General features: G+C 41.8%; 1 protein-coding gene across 2 annotated transcripts in view; it reads left to right on the top strand.

The window, feature by feature from the left end:
* Positions 1 to 1307: 1307 nt before the first annotated feature.
* The window catches only part of RBPJ (recombination signal binding protein for immunoglobulin kappa J region), a 55272-nt gene continuing 43731 nt past the window's right edge, over positions 1308 to 12848 (top strand). Inside the window, exon 1 of one of the 2 annotated variants that reach the window (XM_039329864.1) lies at positions 1308 to 1413. Coding sequence is in view for 1 of the 2 variants with exons in the window: in XM_039329863.1 (XP_039185797.1) it covers positions 1692 to 1711 (20 nt within the window). In the remaining variant the exon portion in view is untranslated. Of the gene's footprint in view, positions 1414 to 1680; positions 1712 to 12848 lie in introns of those variants that run through there. The other variant, XM_039329863.1, reaches the window with a different exon arrangement.

The following is a 12848-nucleotide window of genomic DNA, read 5'->3' as shown; positions in this document are numbered from 1 at the left end:
TTTTAGAAAAAAAGTACTGGCTGTTTTTATTTGAAAGTCTACCAAAATAAAAATATCACGAATGGGTTGGGTGGAAGTAAAACAACAAATATGTATGTGGGGAAAGGTCACTGGCATAGGAGAAGGAAATAGATAACTGAACATATGTAGCAGTCATCACTTCTGAACACATGTAACAGTCATCAACAGAGGGGTCAGCCCCAGAGGGAAGGACAAGAAACAATGGTTGGAAACTGATCACAGAGAGAAGCAACCTGGAACTGAGGAGAAACTTCCTGACAGTGAGGACAATTAACCAGTGGAACAGCTTGCCTCCAGAAATTGTGGGTGCTCCATCACTGGAGGTTTTTAAGAAGAGATTAGAGACAGTCACTTGTCTGAAATGGTATAGGTTCTCCTGCTTGAGCAGGGGGCTGGACTAGAAGACCTCCAAGGTCCCTTTCAGCTCTATTCTATCCCAGATGAACTCAAAGGAGACACCCCCCCCATGAAATGCATGAATTGTAGACCAAATGGAAAGTGGGGAAAAAATGTTTTAAGAGGAACGCTGAATTCAGAGACTTACATTTTTATGCCCTTGAAAGCCAGCAACTAACAAGTGTGTGTGTAGGGGATGCCCCCAATTTAACTTGGATGCAAAAATGTTGATTTTTGTTGATTTTTTTTCGCCCTCTTCTCTGCACTTTCCCGTCATTTTTAATTATTTTTCTCTCTGTGTGTTCATATTTTTTAAAAATTTCCTTTGCTTTCATTTTACTTTTATATTCAATCTGGATTTTTTTCTTTCCTTTCTGATGTTCATTATTTTTGCCTTAATAATAACAATAACAATAACAAAGTTGGAAGGGATCTTGGAGATCATCTAGTCCAACCCCCTAATTTTATTGCAGTCACAGATCAGCATTTTTTTTTTGCCTTGGTACAGTACTTCATTCTTTATGGAAACTTTTCATTGTTGTTCTGTTTTTATTTTCCATATTCTCTTTATTTTGATTCAGTCCTCAGAAATTACTCGTTTATTTTTTTCAACTTCTCTATTTTTACTGACTCCTTTTTTCAAATCACATTTAGCCACCAGCCCCCCACCCGCCCCATCCGAAATGGTCCCGCCCGCAGCGCTCCGTTTTCTTTCGGCACAAATTCCTCCGACACACAAGGCATCCCCCCCCAATCGCGGGAGAATGGTTCGTCCCTCTCCCCCCCCCCTCCGGCACCCTCCCTCCCGCCGGCCGGTCCAACTACGCCAGGTCGACGCGCAGGGAATCCCTTTGGCTCTCCCGTCCGGCTGGCCCCTTCGTCTCGCGAGACCTTGGGAGCCCAGCTCCCACGCCTGTTGCGCCTCAGCCTGAAGGGGAGACAGCGAGGGAGAGAGAGGGAGAGGAAGAGAGACAGCCAGCCAGGGAGCAAAGTACCGTAAGTAAAAGAGTGGGCGGGGACCGAACGCGGCGTTCTCCTCTCTTTTTTTTTTCCCCCTTAGCCCCGCCCTTCTTTTTTTTTATATATATAAAAAAAGAAAGCTAGCGCGTGCGCATTGCCGTCCGGCCACTTTCGGGGAGCGGGAGGGGGAAAGGAGGATGCACCCGCTCGCGCGGCAACTCGCGCACTCGTATGCCCTCACGCAGGCGCGCGCGCGGCAGGCCCCCTGGGCCGCCTCTCGCGAGAGTAGGAGTTTTGGCGAGAGTTTGTGGAAGATGGCGCCTGTTGTGACAGGGTAAGTGCGGGGGGGGGGGCGCGCGGCACAGTTCCTCCGGAGTCGCCTCTTCCTGCCCTCCCGCGAGACCCCCGGCTTTGCCCCCCCCCCGCCGGCCGCTCCTCGGCTAGCGGCGGCGGCGGCCTGGGGACGCGCCAGGCCTTCCCTGTTGGGGACCCCCCCCTTTCCCCGGGGCTCCTTCCCCGGAGGAACCGGGCGGGCGGGAGGCCCGCGTCTCGGGCCGTTGGAGGCTGAGGAGCTCGGGGGCCATTTCCCGGAGAGGTCTGGGCAGCGGGAGCGTCTGCTCGCGCGCCCGCCGGCTTGCGCGAGGGGCGAGAACGTGTGGAGGCGCAGACACGTGAAACCGCCTTTTATTTATGGACTTCGCCGAGGGGGCTCCCGCTCCCCCCGGAGGAGGCCCTGGGCGTTAAAGGCAGCCGTTTCCTCTTGTGAAAACGCCAACCCTGTGAGGAAGGCCGGGTGGCGAGACCGAGGCGGGGGGGGGTCGGCTGGGCCGGCGGTAGGGGAGGTGGAGCCCCCCCTCAGAGGGGCTTAAGACTTGGAGCATCCCTTGCAGCGTGTCAACCTTGGGGCGTTGGTCTTTGGAGTCCTCGGGTTGTGGCTGCCTTTTTTTGCACCGACGGTCCTGCGACGTTTCCTTCCCCCCCCCCCGGTGGATTTGTTTTGCTCCTCCGCGCTTTCTGGTTTGTTGCTTGGAGAGCCTCGATTTCCCTAAAGTGGGAAAGGAGCATAATGAGCAGTGTTGGTCTGTCGGACCATCATAAAAGTTCATTAACCGTCCGTGATGGGAGTTTAAGGCGAGGGGTGACTCACTCCGAGGCCGAGTTTCTCTGGGAGGAAGACACTCAGGGAGAGCTGTCATTTTAGCCCTGTGATTAACCTGGCTATAATGGTCACATCTGTTGCATAACGTGGGCTCCTTTTCCCCACTTTCTTCCTTGCAGCAGGTTGCTAACCTATTTAAGGGCTGAGCGGGCTCCCTGAAATTGGGTTCACACAAACGGGCGTTTGTCGTTTGACAGATGTAGTAATGGGAGATTACTCTGCAAGGGCAGATTGGGGTCACAGACATACATGTTCCACGGTGAAATGTGGAGCTTCTCTTGCATGGAGCAGAAATTGCTGCCTCCTCTTGTTTTATGTTTCTCCCCAATCTATTCTCTATAAATATTGTTACTGTTTATTATTTATTTATTTATTTATGAGACTTATATACTGCTTTAAGTGCAAGCACTCTCTAAGCCAGTGATTCTCAACCTTTCTAATGCCGTGACCCCATAATACAGTTCCCCATGTTGTGGTGACCCCCAAGTGGGTGTGGCCACCAATAAGAGGGAGTAGGACAGCTAGGGGAAAGGGAAAAAAATGGCAGACAGCATGGTTTGGTGACCCCCGTGAAATGGTCATTCGACCCCAAATGGGGTCCCGACGCACAGGTTGAGAACCACTGCTCTAAGCGGTGTACACCAGTAAGCAATGTATATATATATATATATTTACATTGCCCCCAACAATCTGGGTCCTCATTTTACCTACCCCGGAAGGATGGAAGGCTGAGTCAACCTTGAGCTGGTGAGATTGCAAATACCAGTAGTAATATAAACTTTGGAAATCGTCTTGTACCTTAAAGTATATTGAGATGGGGGTCGGGATTGGAGCTTGAATTTTTTTTATTCAGAGCTCCCGGTTGCTTGTAATAAACAAATGGTGGTTCAATCATTATCGCCTGAAAGAAGTTAATTTTCAGTGATGGAGAACAAGATTTGCTGCATATAATAGTTGTCTTCCTCACAAACCTTTTCAAAATAGGTGAAGTTGTCTCTGTGATATAAATATTAACTTCTGTAAAAATTAGTATATTTTGGTTGCTTATTAGAGCTTCATTGCTTGCTGATTCTGTGTTGTCCACCGTAGTAATAACTGCTTGTTTAGTTTTGTTACTTGTTACACTTTAGTTAAAAGGAATTATCTTTTATCTATGGTTGTTCATTGGTCTTGTGCTTTCCTCTCCTAAAAAAAGGTCAGGATTTTTTTTCCCCTCTAATCTGAAATCATGTCCTTGGGTACTAAAAGTTAAGATAACCAAATAAAACAGACTTTGAAGTTATGCCTCAGCTTTTCTGGGGTGTAAATATAATAAACTATGCTGTTTTATTAATTACTGATATCTCAGCTAAATACTAATTATATATGGGGGTTGGTGAAATCTGATATTGGTTGCCATAAACATGATGGTTAAATTAAAGCCTATTGCGGGCTGAAGTATTGATTTTTTTTTAAAAAAATCTATTTTGTTTTGTTCTAGCGCTTTCTAGAGTGCTTATGAAATGGTTGTTTGGATGTTGTTCCTGAACATTTGCAGGGATCACCATGGAGAAGAGCTTAGCTTTGCAGAAAAGATGGGAATTTAGAATACTGCCTGATGGTAGGATAAAGGGGTTCACAGTGTTTTCCAAATTAAGCACTTTTAAGATAAATTTACAGAATTTGCAAATTGAAAAATAGTCATCTTTGCAAACACATTTTGCAATTTAATTATTCATTATAAATATTACATTTATAATTGTTCCTTTCCTTGTTTTTTTTTTTGAGTTGTGGGTTGGACTTCATTAGCTGTTTTCAAAACATAATGTTTTTGGCTTCTTTAAATGCATCTTTTATTCTGCAAATGAGATATTAGGACGCTTATTGCCAATATGTCATAGGACATCTACATATTGCCAATCTCATAGAAAGTCTGAATATTTTATTGAACAGTCAGTTGAAAAAAAAATAGATTTCAAAAAAAGTTGAAAAATATGGCAGAGTTTATGAAATCTCAGCACATGAGGGACAATAGCATGAACATTACAAATATTGCCAGTCTTATGTTTAGGAAGGCATATTAAGAAAGATAAAAATCATTTGATGCTACTTGTCCTGAAATAGTGGTTTGGCTGTTATTATTTCTGAACATTTGGAGGGATCATGGTGAAAAGCTTAGATAGTTTTGCAGAGAAGACTAGAGAATTTAGAAAACTTACTGATAGTAGGGTAAGGTACCTTATAGTATTTCTGTAGCAGTTTCCTAATTTGGTCTTTAAAATACTTGAACATCTATATCTAAGTATACTGAGCCTCAGAGCCTCTCATGATATATTTATGTCATGCTTTTCTTACATGCCTTTCAAAATGGCAATCTTTTATAAGGGTAGCTTATAAATGAAAAGCATCCTGTATCAGTATAAAGTTAAAACAAACAAACAAATGACTTTCTGAAATCTTTCAGTTAAAAGTCAAAAAAGTATATTCATAAATAACGTATGTAGCCATATCTCTTTTGTAATTCCATAGCACCCTTTACTATTCAGAAATATATATGTTCTTAACAGATGGCCAGCAGTCTCAATGTTTCTCAGCCTTGGCCTCTTTAAGCTGTGTGGACTTCAACTCCCAGAATTTCCCAGGCAAATGGCTAACTGGAGAATTCTGGGAGTTGAAGTCCACACAGTTTAAAGTGACCAAGCTTGAGAAATCTTGGTTTATCTGATCACAAGGAGCACTTTTTCATAGCACAGCCATTCCTTCATATTTTCTGAATCTAAATAATTTAAGAGTGTCTGATTTCAATGCCAGTATTTTGAATTACTGTAGACCCAGAATATACAGAAGGTATAAATTGATATATTATGTCAATTTGCAAAACAAATCCGGTAATTTGCTAAATAACTCAAATGTTATTTGAATTGCCTATATTTTGGGAGATTTTTAAAGGAAGAAACCAAACATCAGCTCATGCCTGTGAAAGTTAACTTGCCACATACACCACATCAGAGGAACTTTCAGAAAGTTGAATGAGATGTGCATGATAAGAAATGAGTTGTTTTTCCTAATTGTAAAGTTGTTTTTTTTTAAAGCTCAAAATCTTCAGGATTCCAATTAAAAGGCATATTTTACAGGCTTATAACGTGTCACAATTAGCTCATTGACGTTGCAGAAGTTGTAATAAGTTGCGGAATTTGCTGTGTATTGGAATGACAGTATTAAGCACATGTATCCATTTTATTAACCAGTTTTTACACTGATGATTTGATTCTGCTAGAAACATTCTAGGCGGAATAGTGTGGGAATGGATTAACCTTAAAGTGCCATGCAAATTATAAATTCAAGGTGTTATCTTTATATCTAACCTTTCTGCAAAACAGTTCAGAATCATGACAGTCTTATGACGCAAGCTGAGTTTGCTCAGAGCCTAAGCCTTTAGCTGAATTGAGATTTTAATGTGAGGTTTCTCTCTATCTAGCATTCAAGGCATGTTACAGTGACGTTACACCCCCCCCCATGTGTGTATTTACAATCTTCTTTAGTTTTTTTTAGTAAGTTTCAAGGGGGGAAAAAGGATGGTAATTTTCTGCTATGTTCCCTTATGTTGAAATGCAAAGCTAACTATTAATTACTTTGTGCCAGTGCGTTGTAAACAAAAAGGTACAGTATGTGCCTGTCAGATTAAATCTGAAAAATAAATTGTTTCTCCAGATAGAGGTTCCTTGCACTTTTCTGAGAAATAATAGAAGCAGGTTTCATTAAAGGTAGCATTTTTTTTTTTAAAATGCAGTCTTTATTTTAAAACATTTTAGTCTCTATGTATTAATCTTTAGATGTAGGTAATTGCTTACATGAGCCTTATATCAGTTTCCCTCAGGTGAATAACCAAGAAAGCTTTTTTAAAAAATATATTGATAAACTTATTTCGGTAGTTATTCTAGATACTACGTAAACACAGTTGTATGATGGAGTAAGAGCTTACAAATCTCTGATTATTATTATTTTTGCAATATTTTATTGCAGGGGTAGGCAACTTTGCTGCTTCCAGGGCTGTAGCAGCAAAGAAATGAAGTAATTCTCTTAACAGCTGGGATCTGTGTTTCTTAGAAAAGAAAATCTAAGATTTACCAGGCAGCATTTTCATTATTTAAAAAAAATTGATAAGAACTTATGCCATAACATGGCAGGTTAACATGAAATGATGTCAGAGATAACTTTGGAGATGCCGCTGGGAATTACATGAAAGAGTTGGAACTACCTGGGATTGTGTAGCCTTGTTGTATTCTTATATCAAAAACATACTTTCTCCTTCCCTTGCTCAGAAACTGAGAATTGTTCTTGTCTTGGATAGCAAGAGTGGACACTGATCGTCACTGTGCATAGCTGCTTCCCTCTTTCTAAAAACTACTAGCATTCAAGCTGAGTTTGCTTACAAATATTTTAAGCCATCCTCATTAGTTGTAGCATTTGCATGTCAGTAACCATTGGCTGTGAACTACGCTGGTTACTCATTGACATTTTGATGGGACAGACCCAAAAATCTAAATAAAAGTATTGGGGGATGGTTTAGGAAATGGATTATATTTAAATTTTAACGTTACAAATAGACTTACTCAAAAGGACTAGAGTGAACTGGTTTTTTTTTTTTTTGGTAAAAATGTTTTCTTTAAAAAAGCATTCAGCTTAAAGAAAAAGTAATCGATGCCATTTTTGTAATGTTCTCTAAACTTGTAAATGGTGTGGTGTGGCTTCACTTTAAAGATCATTGTGGGTTATTCTTGGACGAAAAAGTTTAGTAACCTTTCTTCCATGAATTTTCAGTATGTTGCTGATACTGAATGCTGCCAAGACCTTCAAGAACTTATTTTAACAAAGGCTTTTTAAGAAGGATGGGATAACCTCCTACGTAACCTCACTGAAGAAAGCAGGATGAAAATGGACAAGGAAATTTATTTAAGATTTATTTTGATATTTTTTTTTTGATGAGAATGGGCTTTGATACCTCATTGATATTTTGTCAGTGAAATGTGTTTTGTATTACATTGGACACTTTGAAAGTAATGTAGTAATATACATGTGATTTATTTATTTACAATTTAGGACAGCTTACATAGCATGCCCCCTCCTCAAGTTGTTCCAATAACAACCTGTAAAAAAAGTGGGGCCGAGAAAGTGGAAGTGGTTGAATGAGCTTCCATAGTTGAGAGTGGACGTAAATCTCCTTCGTTATTATTACTTTATATGTTATTGTTTTAATGTTTACCCATTTTTTATGTTTGTAAGCTGTCCACAGTCAGCCCTAGATGTGATGGGCAGCACACAAATCTAATTAATAAATATCTCCCAGGTGCTAGACGACTTTCTTTAACTACTACACCAAACTGGCTCTATCACTTCATCAATTTTACTATATATATATATATATTTGGTGCATTGATTTGTGGGTATTTTAGTGCTACTTAGATAGAATCTCGAGGGTTCAAGAGGTTAGCAACAGCCTGTAAAATAAATGGGGCCAAAAACAAGAAATATATTATTTTCAAAGTTTGAAATTATAAAGTTGTATCACCTGTGTATCACCTGTCATGCATGTTAAAAGCTCATTCTAATAGCTCTCATTAAAACAGCTACCGCTCCGATTGGCTATTCGGATTTAAGGAGTGGGAACATCTTGGAGACCTGGTTTGAACCCAGTAGCAGGATTCAGATATGTGAACAATCGGTTCTCCGTGTGGATGCCACTTCCGGAAGTCCATTCTGGGCCTGGGCAACAAAAAATTAGCTACCGGTTCTGCTGAAGTGGTGCGAACCGGCTGAATCCCACCACTGTCTGAATCTCTGAAACTAAGCAGGGTCCATTATGATTAGGACTTGAGTGGTATTTATTCCCAGACTGAAAAGCTATACTGACAAGGTTTTTTTTGGGGGGGGGGGGGAAATCTTAGAAGAAGGCAACTAAAAATCAATGCTGAAAAAAGAAAGCTCAGTGAATGCAAATAATTTAGTTCAACTGAATATTTATTATTTATATTGGAGACTCAGTTTGGTCTAATGCAGGGGTAGGCAACCGTGGCTCTTTTATGACTTGTGGACTTCAACTCCCAGAATTCCTGAGCCGGCATGGCTCAGCTTGGAAACCTTTCCCTTTCCCCTCAGCGTGGCTGGCTCAGGAATTCTGGGAGTTGAAGTCCACGAGTCGTAAAAGAGCCAAGGTTGCGTACCCCTGGTCTAATGGTCAATGCATCAGGCTAGAAACCAGGAGGTAGTGAGTTCTAGTCCTGCCAGAGACATAAAAGGCAGCTGGGTGACTTTGGTCCAATCTCTCTCTCAGTCCAATGCACCTCACCGGACTGTTGTGAGGGAAATAGGAGGGAGTAGTATCAGATACGTTTGCCACCCTAAGTTATTTATAAAGTAAATAAATGGTACTATAGGGTTATTTAATTATGTAGTCATTCTTACGAGTTACAACTATTACATTACATTAATATACCAGTGAGTCGTATTTCATTTTGAAGATATACAGCTGCTAGGTATTTGCAACAGGAAGATCTCAGAAGGAGTCAACCTACTCTTTAAGATATCACCAGAAAGCAGATTCAAAAGCACTGGCAAAATAAGATTTTTATCTTTCCTGTCCTGAGCACTGGACAACTAAGCTGAGCTTAGTTAGATTTTCTGCAGCTAAAGACATATTTGCATTGCTGTTTTATACCGTCGAAAGAGTTGGCCTCTGTTGGCGTACTCTTTTCCTTTGGTGAATAAGCTCCCCCATGTGGCAATACACTGCATTTTGCATTGTGCACTGAAGATGTCACCAGGTCTGGTAACAAAAAATATGCCAGCAAACAACCAAACTCGGAGAACACTAGGAACTCTATCCTGCATTTTCCCTGGTTTTCTTCATCTAAGACAGCATTTGTTTGGTAAGAAATTCCTTTTTATAGGATGATCTCATTTGGTATCTTTGCTAGAGACATTATTAATAGGTCCAGTACATATTTTTGAGTGTTTTGAGAATGGGAGCGAGACCTGCGTGGATGAGGAAAATAAATGGGGGCAGAAATTTGTGTCCGAAATGCTCGGTCTCAGTGGGGTTTATACGGTGTGAGTCTTTGTTGTTAGTTGTGAAGTCATGTCTGACCCATCGTGACCCCATGGACAATGTTCCTCCAGGCCTTCCTGTCCTCTACCATCTTCTGGAGTCCATTTAAGCTCATGCCTGCTGCTTCAGTGACTCCAGCCAGCCACCTCATTCTGTCGTCCCCTTCTTCTATTGCCCTCAATCTTTCCCAGCATTAGGCTCTTCTCCAGTGAGTCCTTCCTTCTCATTAGGTGGCCAGAGTACTTGAGTTTCAACTTCAGGATCTGGCCTTCTAAGGAGCAGTCAGGGTTGATCTGTAGGACTGACCGGTTTGATTGTCTTGCTCACGCCTGCTGCTTCAGTGACTCCATCCAGCCACCTCATTCTCTGTCATCGCCTTCTGTTGAGTCTTAGGAAATGGATAATGCCCATGTATCTTTTGGTTAATGCCCCCAAGCTGAAGATTGTGTAATTCAGTTTTTTAAGGAAAGCTTTCTACAATAAATGAGTTAATATCCTGCAGATTTATCCATAGGATTTGTTCTAACAGTGGCATTAATATTGATTGCTTTCTTCATTTTAATAAAGCAGATGTTTTATCTCATCTGGTAGCCACCCGTTTTTGCCTAGGCTGTGGCAAGTTATGAGTATTTAGTTGAGTAAACTGCGGCTTCCCCGACCAATCACCTTGGAGGGATGTGTTCTATCCCAGCCTATAGCCGCCCTTGTTAAAGGCACAAGGACCAGACCCCTGTTGATAAAATAGGCTGGAGACTTTAAAACAAAACAAACCCCTTTTAATATGGGTGATAAACCTGCCAAAGAGTCCAAAACACAAACAGCAAAACTCAATCCAAATGAAGGAAATAGTCCACAGGAAACACGATGCAAACAGAAGAGTAGTCACAAGCAAGACAAACAGACCAGGATCCAAAGAAGTACTTTGCAAACGGTTGCCTTCAGCAACCAGCACCGCCTACACCTCCTCTTTTTATACAGCAGTCCCAAGGCGTTGCCTCTCAGCGCCTTCTCCTTTTACTCTGGAGTTGCCGTATTGACTGCTGCTGATTTACTCTTGCTAATTGACGATGTGTGCGAGCATCAATTAGCAAGTCCATCAGGTGTGGGTCTTCCGAGTCTGACTCATTCTCCTCACACAGCTGAGCTTTATCAGGAACACAACTGGAGGGCCCAGGCTCTGCATCAAACCGTGAGTCCTGTAATTCATCAGAGCCTCCCTCTGCCCTTGATGGCCCTTCAAATGCCTCCTCCACCTCTTCCTCAGATTCCTCAGACTCAGCTGTTGGGAGCACAGGCTGGCACAGAATCACAACAGGATGCTATCTTTGAGTCAGTTGTAGAGATTGTAGTTTCTCTGCATCAACATGAAGAGGGATTGTGTTGCACAGTGTGATTTCTAATTAATGTTTTGTGTTCAACCATGCTGTGTATTATGATACGACTACTACACTTGATCTTAGCCAAAACCCCGATAGGTGATTATGTTTAATATTATTCAAAGCGTGCAAAATATGATAAAACCAGGGAGATTGTTCCGTTGAAGTTTTTGGAGCAATTCTGTTATAGTAAGAACTGAAAAAATGAATGTGAATATGTGTACTCCTATACTATGCAGGGAAAAAAAATCTCGCATTTAAGCATCAATCTCTGTGTTTCTCAACCTTAGCCACTTTAAGAGGTTTGGACCTCAACGCTCAAAATTTCCCAGCCAGCCATTCCCCAGCATGCCGGCTGTGGAATTCTGGGAGTTGAAGTCCAGACCTCTTAAAGCAGTGGTAGGCAGCCTTTTATGATTCGTGGACTTCAACTCCCAGAATTCCTGAACCAGCCATGCTGAGGGGAAAGGGAGAGGTTTCCAAGCTGAGCCATGCTGGCTCAGGAATTCTGGGAGTTGAAGTCCACGAGTCATAAAAGAGCCAAGGTTGCCTACCCCTGACTTAAAGCATCCAAGGTTGAGAAACGCTGGTCTATCCAATTGCACAGCACAGCTGAGGAAGCACATCCTGATTCTAACTGATTTCCAGGGAATTCTATAGTTGCTTCTTTTTCAACCTCTGTTTTTGTTAAAGCAAAGGTGTACGTGGGTTGAATCCGTGGATGAGGTGTTGCTTTGCACAGGTAATCCTCAACGTTCGACCACAATTGAGCCCAAAATGTCTGTTGCAAAGGGAGACATGTGTTGTTAAGTGAGTTTTACCCCATTTTTTGACCTTTCTTGCCACTGCTAAATGAATCACTGCAATTGTTAAGTTAGTAACACGGTTGTTAAGTGAATCTGACTTTGCTCGTCAGAAGGTTACAAAAGGTGATCACGTGACCCACAGACACTGCAACCGTCATCAATATGGGCCAGTTACCAAGAGTCTGAATTTTCAAACTGGATTATAGCACGATTAGTGTGCAAGTTCTTACAATTTACTAGAGCTTTTGCTATCAGTAATAATAATAATAATAATAATAATAAAAGTCGTACAGGATTAGAAGTTAATTTCATGGATTTTAAAAAATAAGTCCTTGAGTGGAGCTTGATTCCTGGTGACTAATGGACCCAACTGTGCAGTTTTCTTGGCTGTGGTACAAAAAGTGGTCCATGATGACGATGACGATGATGAAGACGTTGGAAGGGACTTTGGAGGTCGTCTAGTCCAACCCCCTGCTCAAGCAGGAGAACCTATACCCATTTCAGACAAATGGCTGTCCAGTCTTTTCTTTAAAACTTCCAGTGTTCTCCCCTTATGCTGCGTTCATGGGTTTGATAGGGATGAGAGGTGGGCAAGTGTAGAGAGGAAGTAGGGTAGTGAGAGGAGAGGGGGAGGGGAAGAGAGTAGGATGGGAGGTGAGAAAGAGGAGGGAAGTAGGGAATGTTTTAAGAGAGGGTGGACGCGGCCTGGGGGGAGTGCGCAGGTCGTAATAATGTTTATTTTATCTTAAAATTGTATTGTATACTTTTTTTTATAATGTTTATATGGAAAAAATAAAAAAACTTTCATTAAAAAAAAAAACTTCCAGTGTTGGAGCATTCATCACTTTGGGAGGCAGGTTGTTCCACTGGTTAATTGTTCTGTCAGGAAGATTCTCCTTAGTTCTAAGTTGCTTCTCTCCTTGATTGGTTTCCATCCATTGCTTCTTGTCCTGCCTTCAGGCGCTTTGGAGAACAGCTGGACTCCCTCTTCTTTGGGGCAGCCCCTGAGATATTGGAACATGGCTATTATGTCCCCCCCCTCGTCC

The sequence above is a fragment of the Crotalus tigris genome, unplaced genomic scaffold, assembly GCF_016545835.1.
Source record: "Crotalus tigris isolate CLP2741 ecotype Arizona unplaced genomic scaffold, ASM1654583v1 scf7180000024420.512544, whole genome shotgun sequence".
Taxonomy (NCBI): Eukaryota; Metazoa; Chordata; class Lepidosauria; order Squamata; family Viperidae; genus Crotalus; species Crotalus tigris.
The sequence above is the reverse complement of the archived record's forward strand: the minus strand, read 5'-3'. Positions and strand labels throughout refer to the sequence as shown.